We start from the raw sequence: 24,366 nt of genomic DNA on the forward strand, positions 1-24,366 counted from the left end.
ACGATTATGAGTAAGTTGGCTTGGGTATCCCAACACGTGCTAGGTGAAGTCGACGCATCCCATCGCCTATTACTTTTTCGCCTGGACCGCCGTATTCTGAATCCCAACCGTAGCTGGGTAGTTTCCTGGATCTGTTCTAACAACCCTCGTACGAGCCGGGTTTACGCTCTCGAAGGCTTGTCTGTTACTATGACGTCCTCGGGCAATTATAACGGCTTCTCCATAAATGATACTCCTTGTCAGCGGTCACGCATAAGAAATCGGAACTAATTGGCCAGTCAGCATGGCACCCTGCCCAGGTCCACTTGGGCCGGGGATTCTGCACCCCGGCTCTGTAAACGTCAAGTTCAAATTGCTGGGATTGGTAAACTGGTTGTTGGAACACTTCCGCAGATTTACAAGTGACATGTTCGCTTGAGATCAGAGCATGGAGAATTTAAACCCTAGGCTTATGTCAACTTCTGTTCTCAAGACCTTACCACCATGAGATGTATCGATGACCCTCAATTTCCCGGATGGTATCAATATCCCGTAACTCCAGCTTTGCGAACACGATGCTTGTTCCTTTCCCTGCAATCAATAACAGTAATTTGCCAAAACACTTGCGAGTCGCACCCTCAAGCACGCCCAGCCATTCGAGCCCTCCGCGCGTCGTCCTCCCTCTTAGCCTCAACTCTAGCCAAGAAGTCCTGTCTCGAAGCGAAAGACTCTTTCGACTTCCCAGCCAGTTCGAGGTCGTCTTTGATGCCCTCCTTGTCCACAAAGCCGGCCCAGTCCATGCGACTCTTCTCCACGACGTTCAGCTTCTTGGCCTTGCCCTGTTCGCGCATCTGTAATCTGGCCGCCACGCCCAGATTCAGGTCGGCTCGCCGCATCAAGCCTTCGGAGATGGGTTCAAATATGGAGCGGAAAGCCTTGCGTGGTTTCTTCCGCGGTTCGGCATCACCATCGGCATCAGCAGCTTCCTTAGGGTTGCCGCTCAGTGACGCCAGGTAGACTTCTGCTTCGGCCGACCCGCGCGGGACCATCTTCTCCTCGATGTGTATCTTGCCCGCGAAGTTATACGTGCGCTTGATTTTGATCATGACTGATGGCTCGGCTTCACCGGGCTTGCCTAACTGCGACTTATCCATCTCCCTATCCTTGGCCACCGCCGGTTCTCGGCTGTCATCTGGCCTCGTCTTCTCCTTGTCGGCGCTCGCCTTGGGTGGCACGACCGGGCCAGCCGTCATCTTGGCCCATATATCATTAACGTCAACCGTGATGGGTCCTGTCACAGCGGCGGTCTTGCGCTCTTGCTTCCCTACGGCGCGCATACTTCTTGTCTTGATGAGACCGCCGTCTCCGCCTTCGTCGTCGTCCCCAGGTACGTCATGTTTCCGCTTTGCCTTCTTTTGCCGCTTTTTGCCTTTGGATATTATGGCTTCGTCGCCTGAGTTCTCGTAGCCCACATCGGCGGCATCATCGTCGGCAGCGCGTTTCCTCTTGGCGGTTGGGGCAGGCTGCTCGCTGCCGTCTTCGGATTCTGATGCCTCGGATGTGGTTTCAGCTGGGGCTGCATCGGGCGCGAAGTCGGAGTCCTCTTCCGAGGCATACTCTTCGTCTAGTATAGGCTTCAAAGACATGTCTCTTGTTGGTTGCATTGGCTGACCGGATATCCTGAGTTGTCAGCGATAAGCCGCATTAAATGTTGCACGTCACAACCGAAATCAATGCAGGTTGGTGAGGACGTCCATCTTAAACGACAGGGATTATATCTCTAGCGTGGGAAGGTTTATTGGGAGCTTGGGCCACAGGTACATAAGCAGAACTGCACCTGCTGGAACTCGACTATCCACATTCCATTTCCAAAGATCATTGTTCATTTCCGTAACAAAGATACGTTGTTTGCGTAGGTGATTATTCCGCCTGTAAACCCCAGAATTGTTCTACGAGATACGCGGCGTATCCAGCCAAGCCAACCATGGTCCTAATCGTACCGAAATATCCAATTGGATGCCCCAAACTCCGTGCCTTCAGGGCGATGGATCTCGAATTCAGTGTGCAAGACCCTGATTGTGAGGAGCTTGCTCAATGCGCCTGTGTAGACTTTGCGGCTTCCGCCGTTGAGCTCTACCACCGCAGCGAGGAAGAAAGCTAGCGGCACGTTTTACACAAAGTTCTGGTGACTGCGCGACGCCATTCGTCTTGAAGGACGACGGGTCGACCGCCTTGGACCAGTTCTCGTCTAGGTAATGCTTATCTCCGAGACGTCGTTGGACGACTCGCATAGTTCGGAAGGAGAAGTACGCTGTGAAAGGGATAGCGAAGCTTCCCGTGACCGCTATTGAGTGATTGAAGATTACTGATAGCGTCATTGAGTTGGCGCCTAATACTTATGTAGAAGCGGCGCCAGGGCTGGATAAATGAATTCAATTACTGATGATATATTGTGGATTATCAAGATTCCATATTATGGCGTATTGTAGGTGATTTGGGAATAGCTACTCAAAGAATGATTCTATCTAGCAGAAACTCGAGATACTCAAGCTCATGTCAAATACTCGCATTCGTCAAGCCAGGAACTTATTCCGCTGTTTAAATTGGTGTCCTGAGCTGGTCATGCCCAGGCCATTGCTGTGATAGTTGGCCCTACTGCCTGGCTTCCGTAGCGGTAGATTCCTGGAACTTAGTCCCATCAACACCAATACAGTGCGCTCTTGCCTGTATTGCCTACATTATGTCATCTGCATTTCGAGGAGCTTGTTCGTGGATTGCTTCCCCGGCAGATCGCTGTCCTATCAGAGGTCCCGGCTTATTACAGTCGTGAGGCGTTTCCAATAATCCCCAGATCTCTCAAGGGAAGCAACCGCAATTTATTACTCACTCCCACATACAACAAACCGCATAGCAGTATGCTGAAGTTAGGGACAGCAGTTTCGAAAGTTCGATGGCTGTAGAGATAGAACTAATGCATAGTGTCACACCCGACAACGATAATGACGTCATGCTACTGTACGTCATGAGTTACGATGCTCAGAATGACTAACATGGGTTCAAATATCCTTTGATGCAAGAAGTACAGATGTTCTTGTCAACATACTGATCACCATCTTTCAACTGGATCACCTAATCCATCAAATAAGAACCCAAATAATCACACTCCTCATGTCGTCCGGAAACAACACAAACCAACAACCAGGTCTCGTCAGCAGCCACGCCGAATACGTGAAGGGCACCGCCGAGGTAAATTGCATCAGAGCCCCCATCTGTCATCTTCATCGCCGTATACAAGTATACAACGGACAGTTCTGATCGTATAAGTCAGGCGACCATCGGGAGTATAACTGGTTCGCACGCATGGCAGAGCTCCGGTGAGCAGTCCAAGGCACATGCAGTCGATGCCATGAAGGTTGCCAGCGCGGCTCGTGACCCAGAAACACAGGGCTATGGCAAGGTGGAGGAAGTCGCAGGAAAGTTGACAGGATGCGAGGGCATGCTAAAAGAAGGACAAGATAGCAAAAAAGCCGCGTAGGTCATAGAGTCAAGTGGGCTGGTTTGGAGAGACTTCGTGTTCTATTCTTCTATATGCTGGCCTGGCTGGAGTCGTGAACGGGTGTTGCGTTTGCAGGTATGTCTGGTATGGCACTCTCAATCCGTCCGAGGCAAAGTCCAAGTCGGTCCATAGGCACATGATTTGATTTTCAGTTGCTGCGTTCAACGTTAATGTTGCCGAACCATCGGGAGTGTTGCGTAATACGTGCATGGGTTCATGTAACGTAACTTGTTGACGACCACGAGTTCTCAATCGTATGTTTGTACGAAGACGCGGAACACTCTTATGATGATCTGGTGCATCCAATTTTCGCGCCTGATGTACGCATGCGTGACGTGTGTACCTCTGCCGTTGCATGTATCAAAACTTCCTGATCTCGAAAGTATCAAGGAGTTTATCACCAAGAAAATTTGCCCACCGACCTAGACTCTCATTACCCAAGGGTCGAGTGCTTGAGTGGATTGTCTTACTTAACCCCCAGCTCACCTCCAGATCAGCGACCCAGGAACTCACTTGCAGCTGGAGCTGAACTGTCGCAGCGGTGAGGTTTGGCGGGGTACCAGCTGTTTTCTAGGGTGCCAGCTGTCTAACACCTACCTGAAGATAAACCCCGCAGCTAGCGCGGGACCCTTGGACCCTGAATCGGGAGATGCGATTTAGAAACTACTACGGTATCAGGCCAAAGTTTTCACCTCCTTGACAAGTACCAGTGGACCACTGTCAAGGTAACGCTATACTGATTCTTGCCTAGCCTACTCATGGTAACGAAAAGGTACTTCCACCTCTGATTCCAACTTGCTGTTAACGCGTCCTAATTATCGCGTATTCAGCAACTACAATGGGGACTAAACACCTTACAGAAGCGGATCGCCAACGAATTCGAACCCTATATTTCGACGGTGGTAAATCGAAAGCCGAAATTCACACTACTACAACGTTTTCTCTTAATCATATTCAGACAGCTATGAAGGTCCCCTCAAGCCAGGTAGCGAAGAGTTGGCGCGTGCCTAGGTGGGGCACGGTACAAACATGCAATAGAAAACTTACCCATGATACCATAGTACATCGAAGAGTCTTTTGTGTGTGCCCCACCAAGCTCCAGCTAATGGCCATGCTTTTTTCTCCAAGCCCATAACGTAGAAGCGCGGAAAGGCAATCTTGCGCTTCTACAAAATTCAAGATCCTTCTCCGAAGGACTAAATCCATCATTTGCGCAAGGGACCTTCTCGGAAGCTGCTGCCCGGCATCGCCGTTCGAGGAGGCGTCCTAACGAGATTTGCCGCACATTCTCTCCGGGTGGGTACTACAAGTTGGCCGAGCTCAAGCGACATCGTACCCCAGCTTAGGGAGGACAAGACAACAGGTCAAGCCATCCATAACACCATCTATGGTCGTACTCCCTGCGTGATCCCGGCCGTCAGATTGTGCCCGCCTTACCCGCTTGGACGAGACCCCATCAGGCTGCGCGCATATGAGAAGGCCGTACATCCCTTAGAGGATATATCTCCGGTTGCACTCGGATCTCTCTGCCACGTCCAGACAAGGCGTCATGGAAGAGTCACACGAAGAGATAGACTCCCGCATTGAGTCTCTTCTCGATGCACGTCAAAGGTTCACCGACGAACTCATACAAAGTCCATACGACTTCATCTTGCACCTCCAGCGTGCCGTGACCTATGCCGATCTGGGCTATCCGGACCTTGCGGCGGGCGATGCCTACCGCGCATTGCTGCTCACCGACGAGGTCAGCAACGAGAGCTTCGAGTACCATGAGCAATCAGTTAAGGCTTTGCAGCGATACAGCAATCGGCCTTTGCCCCAGGTTATCGACTACGGCTCCTTATCCCAGATGCTCAGCAACCCAGATGCGTGCGATGCTGCCAATCTGGCACCAGTCGGTTCCATTCGGTGTTTTCAAATCCTATCGTTGAGCTTGCTTCTCTGTGGAAGCCTGAAGAGTGCTTATGGATTCTGTGAGCGCGGGCTGTCTGCAGCGCCCAACAATCAAGAGCTCCTAAACGCCCGGGGTTATATCCAAACCGTGGCTCAACGGAGGACGCGACAGGAGGTTCTGAACCATGACGATCTTCCAGACTGGGGAATGGTTAGGCGAGAAGTATACCCTTGGAACCGCCATGAGCCCGACCGCTTCTCGGAAGAGTCGCTCGAGTTTCTCAACCGGGAGTTATCCACCATGGCCCCGAAGTGCGAGGTTCAGGTGGCTGCTCTACCCGTTTTGCTGGAAGATGCCAGCAACACGGACGACTATGATATAATCCCCACCTGCAAACAGCTCGGTGTTTTTGCCAAAGAAGATATCGCAGCAGGTGAGACTGTGCTCAACGAGTATTCACTCGTCACCGCCAACAATCGCCTCAAAGACTCGGTCTGCGATGCCTGCAGCAGCGAGCTGCCTCCCTTGGGCAACGAGTCTGAGGCCGTAAGTTGTCCAGAGTGTTATGATGCTGTTTTCTGCAACCAGTTCTGCTTCGACGAAGCGCAGAAACAGTATCACCCAGCCGTCTGCGAAAAGGACATCGATTCCATCGCCAAGGATACAGATAAGAGTGCGGATGAGGCGCTCTATCTGCTGCTTCTCACTCGCGTCCTCGCCATGGCAACACATCAAGAAATCCACCCTCTCGAAGTCAAGCAGATCAAGTACATCTGGGGCGATTTTGTTTCATCCTTTATGAACCGCATAAATCTGTCATTGAACGCCGGCCCCCCACCTGCCTGGACATTACCTTTTTCCTTCACTCACAATATCGAAACGCCCTTGCACATACTTGAGAAGCTGGACATCGATATATATGCCACAATTGAATCGCATGACATATGGGTGTTCAACACTTTGTACAGCAAATTCCGTGGTACTGCATCTGCCCGGAAAGGCCTACGTGATGGAAGACCTGAGGTTGCCGCAGTGCATCCTTACTGGTGCCTCGCAAATCACGACTGCAATCCCAATGTCACCGTACGTATTTTTCACCCGTTATATCTTCCCCTTGATGGTCTGCCTCTAGAGTGAAAGTGTCTTACGTGTTCCGCTCTCGAAGATTTTTGCTCTTGGAATCTGACTTGTGACCTTCGGTTCATCCTTTACTCTATTTTTAATAGCTACTCATACAAGTTGTTGCAGTGGGAATGGGGGGGTAGGATGGTTTTAAAAGCCGTGGAAAAGCGGATAGTTGACGACCGACCTGGCGGCATCTCTCGCGGGGAGGAGATCCTCAACCATTACTGTGATATCAATCTCGCCGTACGAGACAGAAGAGAATGGGCATCTGGCCCCCTTGGCGGTTGGTGCATGTGTACCCGGTGTCGTAACGAGGCGAACGATGATATGGTTCGGTGACTGCCCTCATCAAGCGCAGAGATACTCGACTAAAACAAAACCTGTCTCGAACAGGCCAACGAGTCTGGTTCTCCCGTGACAATACAAGGGTCACTGAAGCCCGCTCGCCCCCTTGAACACCTCAGTTGCACCCTCACGCCCCATTGCTCACTTCTTTTATTCGACTTTATTGGCTTTACAGCCCGAACTTTATATGATTGACGTACAGCGGCAACTTGTCACACTGACTGGCTGGCCTTGAGTCAACCTCGAGAAGCTGCTCAAGTTATATATGAACGGCGGAAGTAGCCATATATACCCCGATATCGAGACACCTTATTCCGCAGCAACCTTTTCTCCCCTTTCGGCTTTCCTTCCGCATACGAAACGATAATCAGTCCCATCTTCTGTCTGGGGTAACAGCAAAGAAAGACATAAGCCACACAATACCAGCCAATAAAAAGAAGCATACGTTATTTTTAGTAGAGAGGTTCAACAATAAAGAACAATAAAACTCCGATTCTCTGCAAATGGCCATGCCTTTAATATGTTGTATCTTCACTTATTGGAGCTAGGTATGCCATCCAAATTTCTACCTGGGCAGAATATCGGCCTTTCCATTCTATCATGGCCTAGTAACGTATGCAAGCTACCACTATGATAGTGTGGCCTTGTGGCTGAAGACGTTATCCACTGACCTAGGTCGTCATGGTTCTTGAACACGTGTTAACACTAGCAATGCTATGTTGCCTATTTAAGTAATCAACCCTCGCCGGCTAGAAATCTCAGTCTCAGCCCCAAAGTTCACGTCACTTATGTACTAATACAGCACTTGTATGTGCTTCCAGATTCCCAATATCCACATCCATCCTTTGTCCTGGTGCAGAGGTAATGTGCAATATAATACAATGGAGTTTGCAAGAAACTGTGATTTCATCATGACTGTATCACTTGATACCATTATGCTCATTCATGTCATAACACCATCGGGATTTTCAGTTCATGTGACAGATCGATTGAGCTCTAATATACATGTATACCATAGACATGGCTCATCCCTATGTGATAGTCTGAGAGTTGAGATCCATGGTTAACACAGTCTGTGGTTCAATTTGCTTGTTGTAAATAATAAACAGACCTTAATTTATCATATGCCATATCTAATGACTCAACTAAAATTGAGGTATCATCCAAGAAAGCCCTACCTTGACACTATTCTACTGTATTATACCTATAGGACTTACTGAAATGCTAATCTACAGTGATTTCAGACAGATCGTGAACAGGGTACTGGCATTCCGGCTACATACGAAAATGAAGAAGGGAAGTGCAGGTGCGGGGGGTACAAGCCGCACAAGGGCAATTAAGTACCTTTCAAAACCCACTAAGAAGGCAGGCCCCCTTCATGAGTGTATTAATGGGATATTGGGGAGTGATACAGCACCTACAGCCCAATGAATCAAGAGTGGCACAGATGCCCGAAATTAATCATGAAGGAGCTCATTTATTTCACCGAAACATATTCATTAGGCTTAACAATAGCCAATCACTCAAGGGAACTACCGCCCTGTTGATTCCTCGTCTGCCAGTCATTTGTGACTTGAGTTAATGGCATACATATGTAGCCAGCCCAATGCCACTCCGGGCCTAACACTACTGGAGGAGGTCAAAATGGCAGCCCTGGAAACTGAAACTTGCTGCTTACGCATATAGGCGTTAGCCAATGAGAGTTTTGTGGCGGCTCGCTCGCGATTCAACAAGGACCTTGGGGATTCAACTTCATTGGACGCCATTACGACGGTTCTCACTACAAAAACACAGGAGGCTGGCTAGGCGCGCCGCCGGTTGAGTACATAAGGCTGAGCTCTCACATGTTGAGTTAGTCTTCTCCTGGCTTTTCAGCATCTGTTTTCCTGCGAAGGTATTTAAACAGTCTGACTGACTTAGACGCTGGTGTTTATTTTGCTGAAAGTTGTTGTTCGCACAAGTTCCAACATTGAATTACATCTGAATCATGGCAGCTCGGGCGCCAAGAACTTGCGGAAGACCCCGCAGGAGGTGCTTTCGGAGTTCTGGGACAAGTTCCACACCAAATACCCGGGAAAGGTTACTTCCATCTTCCCTCGTAGCTTGTACCGGGATATTCTGCCGCCCATCGACCCTAGGGGTGCGAGGTCGTGTCGCGACAAGGTCAAACGTATTGTGCGCGAGTGCAACCGCACCAACGAGAAGTTCACTGACCCGGACTTTGATATTGAGCATGACGCGAACAATAACTGTCTCAACGGCCTGGTCAGGTACGACGAGCGAGCCAGCGATGCCGCCAAGTCGGGTCCGCCCGTGAGCTCCTGGGACTTGAGAACCAGTCTTCAGACCCTCGCCGACAGTCAGATGCTTGGCAGCGGTGGCACCGTTCCCGTTGATGTCGCCGCCTTGGGCAAGTTCCTCGGCTCCAATGGCGAAACTCCCTGGGCGTTTGACGGCGTCTCGTTGGGCGAGACGTACAACCCCGGCTCCATCCACCGTATCGATTGGATCTTTGAGTCGCCCCAGTTCACTGTCGGTGGCTACTCGAGCTCCGATATCAAGCAGGGGGCGAACGGTGATTGTTGGTGGTTAGCGGCCGTAGCTACAATCGCCCATAGAAAAGACCTCATGGACAGAGTCTGTGTCGCTCGTGACGAAGAGTGCGGCGTCTACGGTTTTGTGTTCCAGCGGGATGGCGAGTGGATCTCCACGGTTGTTGATGACAACCTCTACTTGAACGAAACCGACTTCGACTACTATCACGACGTCTACGATGCTACGGGGAGGAAGGCTAGATTGTACCGCAAGCAGAAGCAGACGGGCTCCGAAGCTTTGTATTTTGCCCGTTGCGAGGATCCCAACGAGACTTGGCTTCCAATTCTCGAAAAGGCCTACGCCAAAGCTGTGAGTCGTCAGAATTTCATCACACCTTAAAAACCGTGTATCATGGCGACCAACTCGGAATTCTGTAGCATGGCGACTATCAGGCCATCTCAGGAGGGTGGCCAGGGGAAGCAGTCGAAGACATGACGGGCGGTGTTACCTCCACACTCGCCACAAACCGTGTTTTGAGCAAAGATAAGCTCTGGAAAGAACTTTTCAACAGCGACGGAGAATTTGTATTCGCCCCGGCCATGGGAACAGGCTGGGACTGGCAGAAGAATGGTCTAGCCCTTGGCCATGCTTACTCTATCCTCCAGTCGAGGGAGGAAGTCGACGAAGACGGAAACAAAGTCCGACTTGTACAGATCAGGTAAGCTACTACGTCAGAATCAATATTATTCGCACCTTGCTTACTGTCTTCTCAGAAACCCATGGGGTGAGCGCTCGTACTCTGGCGTTGGCGAGTGGAATGGCCCTTGGTCAGATGGCTCCAAAGAGTGGACTCCGTACTGGCTTAGGAAGCTAGGTCACACCTTCGGCGACGATGGCATATTTCGGATGAGCTACAAAGATATGCTAGACACTTTCGTATTTATACACCGCACACGTCTGTTCGATGATAAGTGGTCCGTCATCCAGCAATGGACCAGCGCCAGCGTTCATGGATTACAGGCTATCTCCAGACCAAGTTCCAACTCGAGGTCAAGAAGTCAGGCCTAGTCGTCCTCGTTCTTATACAACTCGACGACCGTTACTTCCAAGGCTTCCGGGGGGGAACACTACTTTGAGCTGTATTTTGTCCTGCAGCTAGCGAATGCCGCGAATGGGGAGCACATCTGCCGCATACGGCCCGTTCACAAGTGGGAGAATAGGTCCGTGTCGTGCGAAGTGGAACTAGAGCCAGGGATATACGAAGTGCTTCCCAAGATCGCTGCCACTCGCAACGCCGGCGCCAAGAAGGTTGAAGAGGTTGTTAAAGAATACGCCGAGAATAATCCGCAGAAGCTGCGGCAGGTCGGGATGGCATATGACCTTGCGCATGCTAAGGGTGAGTAGCAGCTGGGCTCTTTACATCTATCCCTCTTGTTGTGCATTAGGGCTAGTGAGCTCTGCGAAAAGTAACCACTTCCCTGCAGCTGAGACAGGCAGCAAGTTAAACCTGCTAACGCAAAGAGTGAAATAGGCGGAGTGCCGGACGAGGACGAATTGCTCGAGAAGAAACGAGCCGATGAAAAAGAGGAAGAAGGAAGAGAAGAAGAGCAAGCATAAGGCAAAACAGAAGAAGGCCATCGCCAAAGCAGCCAAGGCCACGGGGAAGGCCGCTGATGCCATGAGGGAAGTTGTCAAGAACGGTGAGCTTTCCCGTCTTTTTCCTCTCGTGTTTCGAAATTGGCGAAGTAGCAAACGCTGACTTGGAGAGTTGCACAGACGAGAAGACAAACACCCAGAAAGAAGAGAAGGACGGGGCGGCAAAGGAAGAGCCCCGGGCCGACGCTGAGGTAACGGGTCCAAATGAAACGAAAGACGGCGGAAAGTCGACAGAGGAGCAGAAGCCTGTCCCGCCATCAACGGAGGGGGGCTCAACTGCCGTTGGCTCTGCAAAGCCGGCAGACGTGCCCAAGACAGAAGCCACTAGCGCGCCAAAGACCGAGGGTCTGAACGATGCTCCCGTTGGTGAGAATGACCAGTCTAAAGACGCAGCGACTCAAGATGTCGTAGACTCGGAGGACCCCGACGCCAAAGCGGACGATGAAGAGGACGAGGAAAAAGACGAGTCAAAGAGCGAAGACGAAAAGACGGACGATGAGACTGATGATCCTTCCGCATCCTCCCCCTGGAATGCAGTCGCGGTTATAGGTCTTCGCGTCTATTCACGCGACCCAGAAGTCTCTGTTGCTCTGGTAAAGGCAGCATATAAGGACGAGAACACAACATTGACTGTAGACGGAAAGCCGGCTGGCGCTACCATGTAAACAAATGATGGCTTTTCTTTTGTAGCGAAATGAATTACGATTATGTAACTGGTGCGATCGACCGATTAGCCATGGAGTATCTGGAGGAAACCTGCAAGTCGAAATTCCATTGCGACAACGGTAGCTGTCATCCAATGCCTGGATGTCGCGTTGTTCGCAAGAATGCCCAGGATGGCCCTTGCAGTAGTCTTCTTCTCACATGGTCATCTTGGCAATGGGGTTGAATAGTTAAAGTGGTGAATCAAGCAACCTGGGGCGGCTCGGCCATGAGGTATGTGCCTTGCGAATATGGCAACTTTCTGGGTACCTTGAACGAGGCCTACTACGAGAATGTGTCAATTTGACTGGAGGGTAATCATGGCATTAGCAAGGGATGATCGTGGGACGTTTGCGATAAGACTGTAATGAATTCATGCTGTGGGCAATTATAGTTATCATCCACGTAAACCATTTGGCCTATCTAACACCCTGCAAACTCGTTTCAATGCTCAGCAAATCTTGTGGAATATCCCGTCATGCCGGATCTCATGGGGGACTCACAGTTATTTCAGGCATTTAAGGTTTACTTTGCACGATGGGATGAAACTATGGTAGCAATGCCACACCCGTACAAGTTACCCGAACCACCCAGAGTCTCATCCGCATCACTATAATAGAGTTTGGCAAAGTGGCTCAGAATCAAACGACGAAGGTGGAATGTCGAGATGCCAATTTCCGAAGGGGGCAAACGTTTACTATGCCCACTACTAGTGTTGGTAGTGAGTGAATCGCTTTGGTGCGAATCAAGAGCAAACCCCAGTAATAATCCCTCAAATATTTACCGCGACGTCCGGCACTTGATATCACTGATGAGCTCCTTTTCAGCTTTCTAGACGACAGACGAAAAATTTAAATTGCATGGCACTACTACTCCACGAATACCCCAGGTGCACCCCGAAGAAGCAGACGAGCAGGTGGTATACGATATGCCAGGAACACCGTAACGAAATTCGAAGGGTTCCCAAAGAGATTGGCAACGGCTACGCGAATGCCACAGCTCTCTACAGTGTTCTGCTAGGACATTGATGGAGTGTCAACATGGCTTCATCATTGTTGCCAAGTTCTTGGAAGTTGCTTGGCATCAGCGGAAGATGGCGGAGATCTTGGCTGCCATAAACAGCAATCTGCGCCGAGAGGGTGTGAATAGAATTGGCGAGGACTCTCTCTATCTAGGTTCAGGGAGAACCAGCACCGTTGCGCCATCGAAATGAGGTGGGTGGCCATTCATCCATAGTTACGACTTATTTGGCTGTTGGGCATCGAGCTCTGGCCTTCAGTCAACACCATAATCTTCTGTTATATGAAGGGAACATTGAATGGGGATGTAGGACTAGCATCTTCACTCGGTGTAGTTCCGATGGACATTATTGGAAGCCATCCAAGTACGATTTCACCCACAACTAACTGACCTCGGTATCACGCCACGGTCTTTTGATCGATGAGCCAGTGAGCCAGTAAACCGGGTTGCGGAAGCAAATGATGAACTCAGTGATAGTCACGAAGCAAGAACGTCGAGTCTGGGCATGGGGTGGGAGAGGAGCGGGCCAAGGGCGGTAGGCAGAGCAAAGGTGCGAGGCAGTAAGAGCGGACAAGGCTTCTTCAATTCTTGGGGCACCTGCCCAGTCGACAAACAATCGCACAAGCTCACACACTTTTCGCTACGCAGCAATGCCAAGGCCGCTAACAAAGCCGCCAAGACTTGGCGGTTCTTGGCAGCGGGATTGAGCTCGCAAAAGGTACTTTGATCGATGGGTACTCTCGGAGCCGCGTAAAGCTCACTTACTTGTGGACGTGCTGACCCCTTAGGTGCACACCACGGCCTTCTGCTCCCTGCTCGTACTCTTAGCCAGTCAATAGAACAATATTGGTTCAGTTCAGATACTTGACATGGTAACGCTGATCAAATTTTGAGTGATAGGGAGTCAAAAAGACACGATGAAATGATGAATTTCTAGCTGTCAGAAACTCAGGCAGGAGTGTTGTAGACACCCCATATTATCCAACACCCACAAGTATGCCGGGCGCAAGTAGCATTTCGGATGCTCGTTTGCCCCTCTTTCCAAACCAATCAAATTTAGGCAACTGCAACACCCCGTGGGTTTGCCAAGACTTCCGCCTCATGCCTAGACGTCGTTAATCAGGAGGGAACGACGCGCTCGTTTGCACATAAACCAACAATTCCCTTCGATCTCTCCTTGGTAGCTAAATCTGTATTTGTTTGAACGCAAAAGCAGTTGTACGTTGTCTATTCAAAATTTTCATAGGTACTTTTGACACCCAAAGCTCAACAACCTGGGTATTATTCACAATACGCCAAACCACCAACACAACACACCGGGTTCGGCGCAACAATTCTCCTGACACATTGACTCTGCACGCACCATGTCTGCGCCAGAGAACACACAGAACAATCCGCCTACGTCGGATGGGTCCACCTCGAGCACCACGCCAGCTCCTTCCACATCAACTACTGCCACTTCGCAGTCCAGCGCTCCCGCAGCATCCGCGGACGACTCACTCATCTGCCGCTGGAATGCCTGTGGTGAGAGATTCAACGCCCCGGAAATCCTCTACGAACACATTTGCGAACGCCATGTCGGCCGCAAAAGCACTAACAACCTCAACTTGACTTGTCAATGGAACTCATGCAGGACCACCACTGTAAGTAGACTTTTCTCTTTTTGTCAACCTAATTACGATGGACTTGCGACTGTTTGAGAACTTGAAACTGCCAACGAGTGTGAAACAACATTTGCTGAATCAAACTACAGGTTAAACGTGACCACATTACTTCGCACATCCGTGTGCACGTGCCGCTCAAGCCACACAAGTGTGACTTCTGTGGAAAGTCGTTCAAGCGCCCACAGGATCTCAAGAAGCACGTCAAGACTCATGCCGATGATTCTGTCCTGGTGCGGTCGCCTGACCAGCATGGCGGCATGAACTCTGCCTATAGAACGCAGGGCAAAGGTATGTCCCAGCTCGCTTCGCGTCCCCCTGATTTCCCCCCATCTCGAGGCTAATCTCGCCTCCAGCTCCCTCAAGTTACTATGATCACAATGGCCAGATCCGCACGAACTCAGCCGCCTTTGGTCAGCCCCACCACAATGGCCATAGTAGCAGCTACTACCAACAGCATCCGCCCTCTTTTGGTGGTCCTATGTACTACCAGCCATTGGGCAACCGTGACCACATTGGCTACCAGGCCGCCGAGTTTGACAACCGTAAGCGGACCTACGACGCCCTTAACGAGTTCTTCGGTGATGCCAAGCGTCGCCAGCTTGATCCGAGCTCCTATGCCCAAGTCGGGCAAAGGCTGATGCCGTTGCACGGTGCCTTGAACATTCATACCGGATCTCTCGCGACTGAGTACATGCCAGCTCCGGCGGTGGTGTCCGTGGACGGCCATGGATCTCAGGGCCCATATTCCCAGCACTACTCCCTGCCGCCGATGCCCAACATTCGCACCAAGAACGACCTCATCCAAATTGATCAGATACTAGAGCAGATGCAGAGCACCGTCTATGAGAGTTCTAACACGGCGGCCGCTGCCGGTGTCCATCAGCCAGGCTCCCACTACATCCCAGTGAACTTCCGCCACAGCCAATCACCACCGCATTCGGCTGCTCCGCATCAGCATCACCAGTCTCAACTTCCTGCCTATTCCCAAGCATCCTTGGCGTCGCCTTTGACTGCCGTGTCTTCCACGCACTCCAACGGTACGCCGGCTGTCACGCCGCCATCTAGTAGCATGTCTTACACATCTGGTCACTCGCCAAGTGCCTCGTCATCTGGGATGTCGCCAATTTCTCGCCACAGCTCGACTGGCTCCGCGCTGTATCCCACTCTACCAGCAGTCACCTCTGGCTACCCTGGCCAGTCTACAACCTCCACGCTTGGGCCAAGCTTCGATTCAGATCCGCGTCGTCGTTACTCGGGAGGCATGCTGCAACGTGCCAGCGCTGGTCCACGCCCAGCATTTGAGGATCGCGAGACTACTCCTAAAGCCTCGGACTCTGCCGTGTCTTCTGTCAGTTCACCCTCTGCCGAGTCGGACGCGGGCACCGAGAATCGTGAAGATCAGGCATATGAGGCATGGCTCGAGAACGTTCGCATCATTGAACATCTTCGTGAATACGTTATCGAACGCCTCAAACGTAAGGATTACGATGGCAGCAGCGATGACATGGATATTGATTCTCCTCACTCATCCCCCCACTCATCTCCTCGTCAGCCCGCTTACCCGGCACTGCCATCTCCTTGACCAATTGAGTTACTTGGACATGACGAGATCGGTTAGCGCTAAGTGGATGGTGTTGCAGGCGTGGTGGGTCCTCGTAATAATGATTTGGTTTCTGGTGCGACATGAATGCGGTACGAGATTTGGAGGCCAATTTGTGGGCATATATTGCTTTTGGCAGAAGTTGTATGGAACATTGCTGCCTTGGTCTGGTTGTCAAAGTGGCCATACATGTATTTACTTGCTGTCCTGGAATGCACTTGATGAAAGTCTGTGAATTGAGCTGGTTTCCACTTTTTGATCCTTGCCCCTTGGTCTACATTGTACTACATTATCATGCTTTACCTTGACTTCCTCATGGCTTTGGGTTATCGCGGTATCCATCATGTTCTTTGACTTTGTAATAGCCGTGCGAGATATGTGCTACTCCACCATTTCCTCAACGCTGTCTGTCTGCTTCAATGCCTAATACTTGTGTGGATGTGGCCTTCATATATAACGTGAATTATTCCTTCTTAGCTGCGCTTGTGTATCTGATAGTCACCTCATAGCAATAGTTATAATTCTAGCTTGTAATAGAGGCTATGTGATCAACATGTAAATTGGATCCAGCTCTGCGCAGTGTTAAACGACGAAACATAGTCATATAAACTCTTTTAATACTTTTGGGGCTTTACTACAAAAGGAATTGCAGCTCGTAGGGGTTCCAAGAAGAATCACTTCAAGTATAGAGGAAGATATTTCTTCTTGTGCCAAAGTTCTATCTGATCACGTAAGGTTAGTAATATTATACGGTGTACAGCTATATTCAGGAGTACCAAGTTGCTAAAGCAAAGTCATATACTACTAGGCTTTTGCTCATTTGAAAATAAATCAAGTTTCGGAAGCATTAAAAATATTTTTATGAAATTTAGCTCCAGTTTCTCACAGTTTGTAGTATAGAGCCACTACACATGCTTGGGCTTGGTCAAGATCGGGGACTGCAAGATCACATGAGAAGAGTGTCAAGTTGTCTGAATAGGTACAATCAAGCTTAAGATTGCCAGATCTCGATAGCATTCTCACCCCTTCCGAAGCAGACATATATACCCATGTTAAGGACTGCTACGTACAGCTACGTCCTAATAAAGCTGATGATTGGATTGAAGTCCAACAGCCTCAGCCATATTTGAAATTGAGGCTCGGCTCACGGAGGATATTTATTTCTCCACCACCAGAGGAGTATGAGGTCTATGGGAGCAACAGTTTTTATATTTTCCGCAATAGCAATTATATGCTGTTAAATAGGATTGATGCGTAGTGAGCCGTCTCCCATGATGTGGGAAAGGAGTGGAGACGAGAGCACGTTTAGGCGTGTCTACTTACACGATAGCAAGGTCAATATTGGAACAATCGAACGGCTTTCTCATTTAGACAGTACTACATAGTGTCCATGATTGAATGGATGATTCTTGTGACAAGAGCGCTGAGTTGTAGCTCCTTCGGCTTAGCATTGCCGTATGCCGGGGATCACGACAACCTCCATCGGTGCCCCATACCTCTCCCAGATATTCTTGTCTAGCAGAAACATATCTGTCATCTGCCTGTCAATGTCCATCGAACCATATTTTCATTCCCTATAACGTCAACGAAAGCACACACTGTCGACCAAAGTCTGCGTGGAAACTTTTGCGTAATAGTCCACTGAAACAGAATGTAACAGCTTCGTATTTCCATCAACTCCCTCCAACATTATAACGTTGCAGCTAAAACCAGCCGTTCCCGGCAAACTTTGGACTTGCTAACGTTCTGCCCAGGGAACCAAAGTTCTGCTCGCAAAGCCCCGTGGCCTCCCAACCTTATGATCAATTGAGCGAGGAGCTCGTTGAAGGGTCCGAGAAGCAGTCCATGATGGAGGTGGTATTACAAGGAGAACGGACAATCTTATAGCACTGCACCGCGACATGAAGAGTGCAATGCTCGGCGTCGTGGTAACATCTTGTGCAAAGCTTCTGGTCGTCAGGTCTACATGTGTCGCACTTGATGGTAGGAGAATTGAGTTGGCTGGGAATGGCGCGCTTCGGGCTTGCCACAACTGACATGGCTCCCAGAGTGAGGACGATGACGGGTAGTAAGATGAATCGCATCTTGTCAGAGTTGGGTAAAAATGAGGCCGCTTGTTGTGATGCGCTTGATGTCAAAGTGGAATGAGATGAATACGTGTTCTCTCGTTGTCCTGCTGCAGAAGCCTCCGAGGGACATATGGATCTTGAAGAGACTATCTCGTACGGCACAGGGCGGCAGGCCACGTCCTTGCTCTTTCAAACTTGTTACTCCGGGCTGGGAGCTTTTGGCTTGAATCTATAAGCCTCCAGAGTAGCAATTTATCGTTGTGTCAACAATCTGGCATCGGCCCAACACGGAATGACCAGAGATAGTGTACAATAGTTTTTCTGGTGCAGCAGAGTAAAATGAATCCATTTGCGAAACAAGTAGCAAGCGTAGAAGGCACAACCCTTTGGGACACCAACTTCGATGGTCGTCATTTCCGGGTATTACTCCCAAGGGACAGAATATATATGCCTTGTACTTGAGGGTGCAATAATGTCTTACGCCGAGTCGTTTCGGCTAAACATCCATGGGCCCTGGTCGTATTTGGTGTTGTATTACGGATACAATGCAAACTTGCTAACAAACACCTTCAATGGCGCAGTCAGCATGCACTTCGAACTATGCTGTGAGGAATGACCATATATGTTAACAGTCCATGAGAGTAACATCCACAACATAGCCACAAGGTATGATGATTGGCACGCCTAAAGGCACTTGGCCTTGTAAAGATACATGCACCTCGTCACCTCAATTTGCTCTAGCGGCATGTAGCTGCCATACTCCGCGACCAGCCGCTGTTTGGCGACTTCGGCCATGTGGGGTGCTTTACTTCCGCGATCACCCTATATATAATAAGCACTGGGGCAAGCGGGGTGTAAAATCGGGTTGCTAAGCTGCAGATTCGCTCTCTCAACCCTTGTGTGGACACTGTTGGTATCAACTGTGTATCGTTATGTCTTCTACCCAAGATACATTCACGCTCGAAGCCGGTCCAGGCACTGACATCTGGAAGAAGCCTCCCACTACCAATGTGTGGAACGGTACGTCGTTCAACCCAGCTTCAAAAAGTTGATAGGATAACGAGACTAACACGATGAAGCTCCCGTTTCCCATACTTCTTCGGGCCCGCTGAAGAAGTTCAAATCAGCCCGCGTATCCTTCTGGGCTGATTGGACGGAGCGGTACGATCAAGCAGGACTTCTTTTAGTCCCTAAGCCGGAATTGTCGACGGCCTCGCCGCCCGATAAATGGATCAAGACGGGCATCGAATTCTACATGGGAAAACCGCAACTGAGCACAGTTAGTTGCGATCGTTACGCGGACTGGTCTGTTTCAAGTCTCAGCACTATTGTGGACCCGACCAAGGGGATCACTCTCGAGATTGTGCGCGAGGGAGACGAGCATGGCAAGAGCGTATGGGTCTATCAGCTCGTCCTGGATGCCGATGGGAAGCTGAAGGAGAAGATCCCTCTGAGGGAGATCTGTTGGATTTTCGCCGACGAGAACGAAAGCGACTGGGTGCTCGAAGTCAGTCCGCTAGTTGCACGCCCAGAGAAGAAGGCCAGCGACCCATTGAAGGTCCAGTTTATGCAGTTCGAAGTGGAGTGGGCGACTTGAAAGGTTGAGCCGAGTTATTTGCACAGTATTTCTCGCTGTAAACATCAAGAAATACCCTTCTCCAGGCAGGGCACCTACATGAACTCCTTGACAATATCTTCTGTGACCTTCCATAGCCTCCGGCCAATACACCTTTCCCTGAGGCCAGAGCTCACATAAAAAGCCATTGCCGTGCTCTGACTGTGTCGAAGCAGTCGAGCCACGATGCCAGTCGTCAAGCCATCGTTGTTCAAATCATGTCAGTTTACACTATCTGGCTCTGGTGTGCTAGAGTGTGCCAAGGATGCGAAACATATTATGCGTGTTACATACAGAGGCACGCTGGGAAGGGCTGCCGTCTTCAACATCAGAGGCATTGACGCCAGCTTGCAAACAATGCCCCTGCGTCGTAATACTGCCGTCAGGTGGGATCATGTCACCTGTATTGTGCCAGATGATATCGAGCTGAGATTCCTTTGCCAATCAGGTGATAAGGGGAATTTGCGAGTTCCAATTCGCATCCCGAGTATGCGCCAGTGCCTATAGAGACACGACTTCCTGCGAAGCCATGTTGGCTTCCGTTATTGATGATATTGTCGTCATATTCATGAGGTGAAGGGACATCCAGTCAGTAAGAGGGAGGAGCAGTGGGGGGGGGGGAAAGTGTTACATGCTTCATATATACCATGGTCGCCTTTGGGGCAGGGGTTGAAAGCACCGATCGTGTTCATGGGTAGCGTCGCCATACTCAGCTGGGTGGTAGCTCCACTAAATTTGACCAGGGGGCGAGTTGGCTCTTTCGAAGTCCAGTCCAATCCCTCTATACAATTAATGGCTAGTGACAAACAGACGATGCAACCGCAATTGGTTCAATGAATGGATTCTAGTTGGACGAAATAAAACAAAACCAATTTCTGATCCGCATCCGATCGGTGCAGCGACAGACTTCCTCCACAATGGCCGCCGTTCCCGACACGTCCGACCTCACGACGTCCTCCCAGGTCTTCACCTCCTACACCCTTCCCCAGATCCGCGCCATCCACAAAAGCCTTCATGTTCAGATCGACGAGAAGGCCGCGCGTCTGCGCACTCAGGTCGGAAACAGCTACCGCGAGTTGCTAGGCACCGCAGACATCATCGTACGAATGCGACACGACATGAGTGATGTGCAGAATACCCTGGGCCAGATGGGAGGCATGTGTGGACGGACCGTCGTGGGCGACAAAGTCGCCGGGCTGAGCAAGTTCCGCGACCATGAAGAGGCTGACGCCGATATGGGTCGCGCTGCCAAGGTCAAGCTGCTCCAAGCCTGCGGACTTACTGTTGGGAGGCTGTTGAAGGGCGGCCCTGAGCGCAGAGGAGAGAGATTGACCCTGGCAGCCAAGATCTTGGTCTTGAGCCGGCTTCTGATCAGCAGCTTTGGGGATTTGATCACCGAGGACCACTCAGTGCGTGTTGCAGTTGAGTCTGCTAAGAAGAGCTTGGGAAGTATGCGGAGAAGGTTGCTAAGGAGCATCGAGAAAGCACTGGACAAGGTTGGCGAGGGAGACAAGCAGGGCGATATTATCAAGTCGCTATGTGCCTATAGCCTCGCTTCTAGCTCGGGGGCCAGGGATGTCTTACGACATTTCCTCAATGTGAGAGGAGAGGCCATGGCACTCGAATTTGATTTCGAAGAGCACGGTAGAGATAGAGGCACAGGCAACGTTTTGAACGCGTTGGACCTTTACACCAGGACATTATTGCACGTTCAAGCACTAGTACCAACAAAGCTTGCTGAAGCATTGGCTGCACTGAAGAAAAGGCCACTTCTCGCCGACGAGTCGTTGCAAGCCGTTGAGGGCCTCCGATTAGACATATACGAGAGGTGGTGTGGTGAAGATATACAGTATTTTACACCATTCATACGGCACGATGACCTTGATGGCAAGCAAGCCAAAGATATGCTCGTGACCTGGGCTAGGAAAGGGTGCGAGGCCCTCTTGCAAGGACTGACCAAGACTCTCGAGTCTATGACCGAGTTCAAGGCCATTGTGGACTTACGCACTAAAGTGCTGCAACACTGGATCAAAGATGGTGGGAAAGCGAAGGGACTCGATCCAGCTACCATGCTCGATGGTCTTCGAAAGGCCATCAACCACCGACTTCTGAGCGTTTTGGATACCAAAGTAGCCAAACTTAGGCTAGTCGGGTCTGAGGTTTCGGCAGCCCTGGAGGCTTGGCGACCCGGAATTTCCGATCGCCATCACAGCCTCTGGGACGAGGAGATGCTCGACATGGATGTGTTAAACGGCTCTGCCCAAATCACACATGAGGTCGTCTCGCGCCTCCATGGAAGGAACGATGCTGTCTCGAAAGCTGTAACATGCTACGAATCGTGGTACCATCTCATGGATGATGTAGGTGAAATGGTCAAGCGACTCCAGCGTCAACGATGGGATAACGATATCGACGAAATCGAGGACGAGGAAACCATTGAGGTTCGCCAGACGTTGTTGAGTAAAGAAGACCCACAGAAGATCCATGAGCAGCTGAACACTACCCTAGAACAGGCGTTTAAACACCTGCACGAGCAATTGAGCAGTCTCTGGGACACACATAAAGATGGCCCCAATAATGGCCAGATCGCTCAATACTTCCTTCGAATTTTGAGAGACATAAGGAGTCGTTTGCCCCAGATCAACGAGGTCAAATCTTTTGGCTTAGACTGCGTCCCTTCGCTGCACGGCAGACTCGCAGCTCAAGTTTCAAGCAGTCCGATCGAGCTGTTTGAAACCACTGCATTGATCAGGAGCCGTGTCACGGGCCGGAGTCTCTGGGAAGGCGAGCCAGAATTGCCAAGTCAGCCATCTCCCGACACGTTCAAACTCTTGCGCAATCTCATTATGTCCATGGGGGACGCAGGCTTGGACTTGTGGACCCCCACAGCCGTCAAAGTTCTGAAAACAGTATTCAGCGACCAGCTTGCGGGCGTCTGGCGCACGGCTATTAAAAACGATACAAGCATACCTGAAGGAACAGAAGCCAAGCCGGTGGACAAGATGGAGGTCAGTGGAGACGAGCAAGAGGCAGACGAAACCGTCAAAGATGACGCGGAGCCTAGCAGCGTGGAATCGAGCAAAGATTCGGATGCGAGAAGAGAACTGCTAGTACAGTGGTTGTATGATATCGGCTTGCTTCAAATCTGTCTGGGCATTGACGATAGTCGGAATGAGAACCTCGAAAAATTGGCTGACGAGGTCTTTGAAATGACGAGCCTAGAAAGTGGTGACAGGGAAAGGATGGGGAAATCGGCACAAGGATATTGGAAGAGGACGAGCCTGCTATTCGGCCTTCTTGCATGACATCCTCCGATCGATCTGATACGACGACCTGGTTATAAATATTTGTCATTATACCAAATCCTAGTACCACTTATAACTTATGTCGCTTCTGGCCGCTCGCAATCTTCCTAAACTCGGCCTGGGGAATGCCCTTGACAAATCTATTGAGGCCGGCGAAAACTTCGGCCGTGTTCTGGTTGTCGAGGATATCCCGCTCTGGCTTCCGAATCAGGGCCTTGATGCCAGTTAAACTGTCCCCGATCAAATGCTCGCCCAGCCTGTCGTCAATCTCCTTCAGAACCAGACTCCGAAACTTGACGTCTTCCTCCTTGCTGCAGTCAAAGATCTTGTTCACAAACCCCGTCTGAAGCAGCTCCTCACTCGTAATCTTCTTGCTCATGATCAGCGCCTCGTTGGCCTTGCTGATTCCCAGCCTCTGAACCAGGGCTCGCGATGCGCCACCCTCGGTCACCAGCCCAAGCGACGAGAAGGGAGTCATTAAGAATGCGTGGGGAGTGCAATAGATGAAATCCGCAAAGGTGATGAGAGCCGCCGACAGACCGATGACAGGCCCGTTCAATGCAACAACGAGAATCTTCGGGTGGGTATAGAAAGCATTGGTGACGTTCAAGTTGTTAGCCACGAAGTTGCGCATCCACTCCAAGTAGACGTCTGAACCTTCGGGCGTACCGCGCGAGATAGAGACATCGGCGCCACTAATAACCATGCGTCAGGAATAATTCATGTTGTACACTCAACTCTTAGACGGTAATGCGGATACGTACGCTGAGAAATACCGTCCCTTGGCCGTCAGCATAGTAATGAAGACCTCGTCGTGCGTCGCGATCTCGCGTAAGATCTGCGACAGTTCAAAGTACTGCATCTGATTGAGGGCATTGAGCTTCTTGACATTGTCGATGGTCACAATGACTATGCGGCCAGTGTACTCGACGATGAACATTCCGGATCGAGTCGCCATGGTGTTTGGTTTCTGGCGTTTGGCTCTCTCACGTTGAGATTCTTATTGATTGTCTCAGAGACAACAACTTGCTGGAGGGAGCACAGCGTTCTGACGTTTTGAAGTCTCTTGTAAGTAGTGGTTATAATGCCGATGCGCGTGCCTCGGCTGCTACTACTCCAGGTGGGGCATCCCGGGAATCGTGGGGTAATAGTGGACAAGATTAGGGAAGGAGGCTTACTACAAGCATCTAACGTAGCTCGTTGTCAAAGGCATTCACTCATCTTGGCATTCTCAAGGCACTACGAAACAGTGCCCTGAGTGAGTAGCATTGCCTCTTTTTGTCCTCAAGGTTATTCCGACA

The 24,366-nt window shown here is 50.4% G+C and overlaps 9 protein-coding genes across 9 annotated transcripts; 6 read left to right on the forward strand and 3 right to left on the reverse strand.

The window, feature by feature from the left end:
• Window positions 1–245: 245 nt before the first annotated feature.
• Window positions 246–1,704, reverse strand: BCR38DRAFT_421099 (bucentaur or craniofacial development-domain-containing protein). Its single transcript, XM_040859422.1, has one exon. The coding sequence runs from the start codon at window positions 1,641–1,643 to the stop codon at window positions 618–620; it is 1,026 nt and encodes a 341-aa protein (XP_040720087.1). The 5' UTR covers window positions 1,644–1,704; the 3' UTR covers window positions 246–617.
• Window positions 1,705–1,825: 121 nt separating this feature from the next.
• Window positions 1,826–2,542, reverse strand: BCR38DRAFT_421100 (uncharacterized protein). The gene has a single exon (XM_040859423.1). The coding sequence runs from the start codon at window positions 2,355–2,357 to the stop codon at window positions 2,037–2,039; it is 321 nt and encodes a 106-aa protein (XP_040720088.1). The 5' UTR covers window positions 2,358–2,542; the 3' UTR covers window positions 1,826–2,036.
• A 605-nt stretch (window positions 2,543–3,147) lies between these two features.
• BCR38DRAFT_333990 (uncharacterized protein) lies at window positions 3,148–3,514 on the forward strand (the record flags this gene model as incomplete). The annotated part of the gene is made up of 2 exons (XM_040855276.1): window positions 3,148–3,225; window positions 3,308–3,514. 2 exons carry the CDS (start codon window positions 3,148–3,150, stop codon window positions 3,512–3,514), a joined length of 285 nt encoding a protein of 94 aa, XP_040720089.1.
• A 1,570-nt stretch (window positions 3,515–5,084) lies between these two features.
• BCR38DRAFT_332690 (wd and tetratricopeptide repeat protein) lies at window positions 5,085–6,893 on the forward strand (the record flags this gene model as incomplete). The annotated part of the gene is made up of 2 exons (XM_040855174.1): window positions 5,085–6,512; window positions 6,678–6,893. The coding sequence occupies 2 exons, from the start codon at window positions 5,085–5,087 to the stop codon at window positions 6,891–6,893; spliced, it is 1,644 nt and encodes a 547-aa protein (XP_040720090.1).
• Window positions 6,894–8,480: 1,587 nt separating this feature from the next.
• BCR38DRAFT_455002 (uncharacterized protein) lies at window positions 8,481–11,755 on the forward strand (the record flags this gene model as incomplete). Its single annotated transcript, XM_040861751.1, has 8 exons — window positions 8,481–8,537; window positions 8,907–9,803; window positions 9,872–10,152; window positions 10,208–10,439; window positions 10,503–10,830; window positions 10,880–10,884; window positions 11,020–11,134; window positions 11,211–11,755. 8 exons carry the CDS (start codon window positions 8,481–8,483, stop codon window positions 11,753–11,755), a joined length of 2,460 nt encoding a protein of 819 aa, XP_040720091.1.
• A 2,187-nt stretch (window positions 11,756–13,942) lies between these two features.
• BCR38DRAFT_100579 (uncharacterized protein) lies at window positions 13,943–16,077 on the forward strand. The gene is made up of 3 exons (XM_040853290.1): window positions 13,943–14,455; window positions 14,566–14,764; window positions 14,830–16,077. The coding sequence occupies exons 1-3, from the start codon at window positions 14,177–14,179 to the stop codon at window positions 16,056–16,058; spliced, it is 1,707 nt and encodes a 568-aa protein (XP_040720092.1). The 5' UTR covers window positions 13,943–14,176; the 3' UTR covers window positions 16,059–16,077.
• A 3,000-nt stretch (window positions 16,078–19,077) lies between these two features.
• BCR38DRAFT_455005 (uncharacterized protein) lies at window positions 19,078–19,742 on the forward strand (the record flags this gene model as incomplete). The annotated part of the gene is made up of 2 exons (XM_040861752.1): window positions 19,078–19,165; window positions 19,225–19,742. 2 exons carry the CDS (start codon window positions 19,078–19,080, stop codon window positions 19,740–19,742), a joined length of 606 nt encoding a protein of 201 aa, XP_040720093.1.
• Window positions 19,743–20,677: 935 nt separating this feature from the next.
• Window positions 20,678–23,065, forward strand: BCR38DRAFT_333714 (uncharacterized protein; the record flags this gene model as incomplete). The annotated part of the gene is made up of 1 exon (XM_040855251.1): window positions 20,678–23,065. The coding sequence occupies one exon, from the start codon at window positions 20,678–20,680 to the stop codon at window positions 23,063–23,065; it is 2,388 nt and encodes a 795-aa protein (XP_040720094.1).
• A 70-nt stretch (window positions 23,066–23,135) lies between these two features.
• Window positions 23,136–24,005, reverse strand: BCR38DRAFT_333130 (enoyl-CoA hydratase/isomerase; the record flags this gene model as incomplete). Its single annotated transcript, XM_040855197.1, has 2 exons — window positions 23,136–23,760; window positions 23,830–24,005. 2 exons carry the CDS (start codon window positions 24,003–24,005, stop codon window positions 23,136–23,138), a joined length of 801 nt encoding a protein of 266 aa, XP_040720095.1.
• Between the last annotated feature and the right edge of the window lie 361 nt (window positions 24,006–24,366).

The sequence above is a fragment of the Pseudomassariella vexata genome (assembly GCF_002105095.1).
Source record: "Pseudomassariella vexata strain CBS 129021 chromosome Unknown BCR38scaffold_2, whole genome shotgun sequence".
Lineage (NCBI taxonomy): Eukaryota > Fungi > Ascomycota > Sordariomycetes > Amphisphaeriales > Pseudomassariaceae > Pseudomassariella > Pseudomassariella vexata.